The sequence below is a fragment of the Geospiza fortis genome, unplaced genomic scaffold (assembly GCF_000277835.1).
Source record: "Geospiza fortis unplaced genomic scaffold, GeoFor_1.0 scaffold135, whole genome shotgun sequence".
Classification (NCBI taxonomy): domain Eukaryota; kingdom Metazoa; phylum Chordata; class Aves; order Passeriformes; family Thraupidae; genus Geospiza; species Geospiza fortis.
In genome coordinates this window covers 55,267-56,738 of record NW_005054646.1, presented here as the reverse complement: position 1 = coordinate 56,738, position 1,472 = coordinate 55,267, and the positions used below count along the sequence as shown (strand labels likewise).

Below are 1,472 nucleotides of genomic sequence, written 5' to 3'. Positions count from 1 at the left end.
TCTGGGCACCCCATGCTGCCATGCCAGGGCACCACAGCTGCTCTGGGCACCCCATGCTGCAATGCCAGGGCACCACAGCTGCTCTGGGCACCCCATCCTGCCATGCCAGGGTGCAGTTCCTGCCCAAACCCCCTCCTGAGCGCTCTGCAGGCCGGGGAGCCCCTCCCAGCGCCGTGGGCAGTGCCCTCACACGAGCTCAGGGTGGTTTTGTTTGCTTTTGTTTGCAGAGGCGGATCCTGGATGGGAGCCTGGGCTTTGCTGCAGGGGTGAGTGCAGCCGCCTCCTCCTCCTCCTCCTCCTCCCCGTGCTCTCTGCAGCCCCTCCACGCTTGGTTTGGTTCTCTACTCCAGCTAAAATCCCTTGGGTGGTTCCCTGAGGGCGGGGAAGGGCTCAGGCTGCTCCTGGTGAGGGTGGAGGTGGCACCAGGATGGGCCCGAGGCCCCCTTGGCTCTCTGCAGTTCGATCCCCCCTTTCCTGGGGGCTCTGTGCCTGGCTGGCTTTGGGCTTTGAGCCCTCAGGAGGAGAGGGAAGGGAGAGCTGCAGCTCTCCGTGGGAGCTGTGTGTGCAGTGTGGGGCTCCCTCCTGGAGAAAACCTGGAATTGTGGGGTTTGGGAGCTGTGCAGGGGTTTGGGAGCTGTGCAGGGGTTTGGGAATGTGGGGCTGGCAGTGCCCAGCTGCTGGGGCCCCACCCAGACTCATTAAGTCCCCTTTGTTTCCCTCATTAATTATCGAGTTCAGCTGCTCAGCCCCACCCTGCAGGTGCTGCAGGGCACCTGGGTGTGCCCTGGGGTGGTGCCCCTTCCCCCCTGTGTCCAGGTGTCCCCTGGCTGTGTCCCCCGGCTGTGTCCGGTGGGTGACAGGGGCTGGCTGGTGAGGACTGTCCCCCCTGGGGGCTGTAGGGGATCCCAGGGCTGACGTTCCTGCAGGAATCCCCCCAGGACGAGGAGCTGCTGGCCTGGCTGAGGCCCCCGGGTGCCCCTGGCCCCGCTGTGGCTCAGGGAGCTGAACTGCAAACACTGGCTTTGCCCTCGGCTCTGCGAGTGCCCAGAGCAGGGGGATTGTGCCTGGAGGGGCCAGGCAGCCCTGGGGACATTGGGGACAGTGGGGACACCAGGCAGCCCTGGGGACACCAGGATCCCCCTGAGTTTGAGTTTTCCCAGCCGGCCAGCGTTGCCATTGGTTGGCCAGCAGCTGGGTCTCCACCTTTTCCCTGCCTCGAAAGGGTTCAACAACACAAAGAACCTTTCCCTGCCCCCTTTTTCCTTCCCTCCCTTCCTTTCCCTCTCCCTTTTTTCCCTTCCTTTCCTTCCCCCCCTCCTTTTCTCCTTCCTTCATTTCCCTCCCCTTATTTTCCTTCTTTCCCTCCCCCTTTTCCCCTACTTTCCCCCTTCCTTTTCCGGCCTTTTTCCTCTTCCCTTCCCTTCCCTTCCCTTCCCTTCCCTTCCCTTCCCTTCCCTTCCCTTCCCTTCCCT

General features: G+C 63.2%; 1 protein-coding gene across 1 annotated transcript in view; it reads left to right on the top strand.

Annotated features, from left to right (window-relative positions):
- Window positions 1–1,472, top strand: part of SLC39A11 (solute carrier family 39 member 11) — a gene marked incomplete at its 3' end in the record, with an annotated part of 51,271 nt that overhangs the window by 1,679 nt on the left and 48,120 nt on the right. The window contains exon 2 of the mRNA XM_014311057.2: window positions 228–266. Within this exon, the coding sequence (XP_014166532.1) occupies window positions 228–266 (39 nt within the window). The remainder of the gene's footprint in view (window positions 1–227; window positions 267–1,472) is intronic.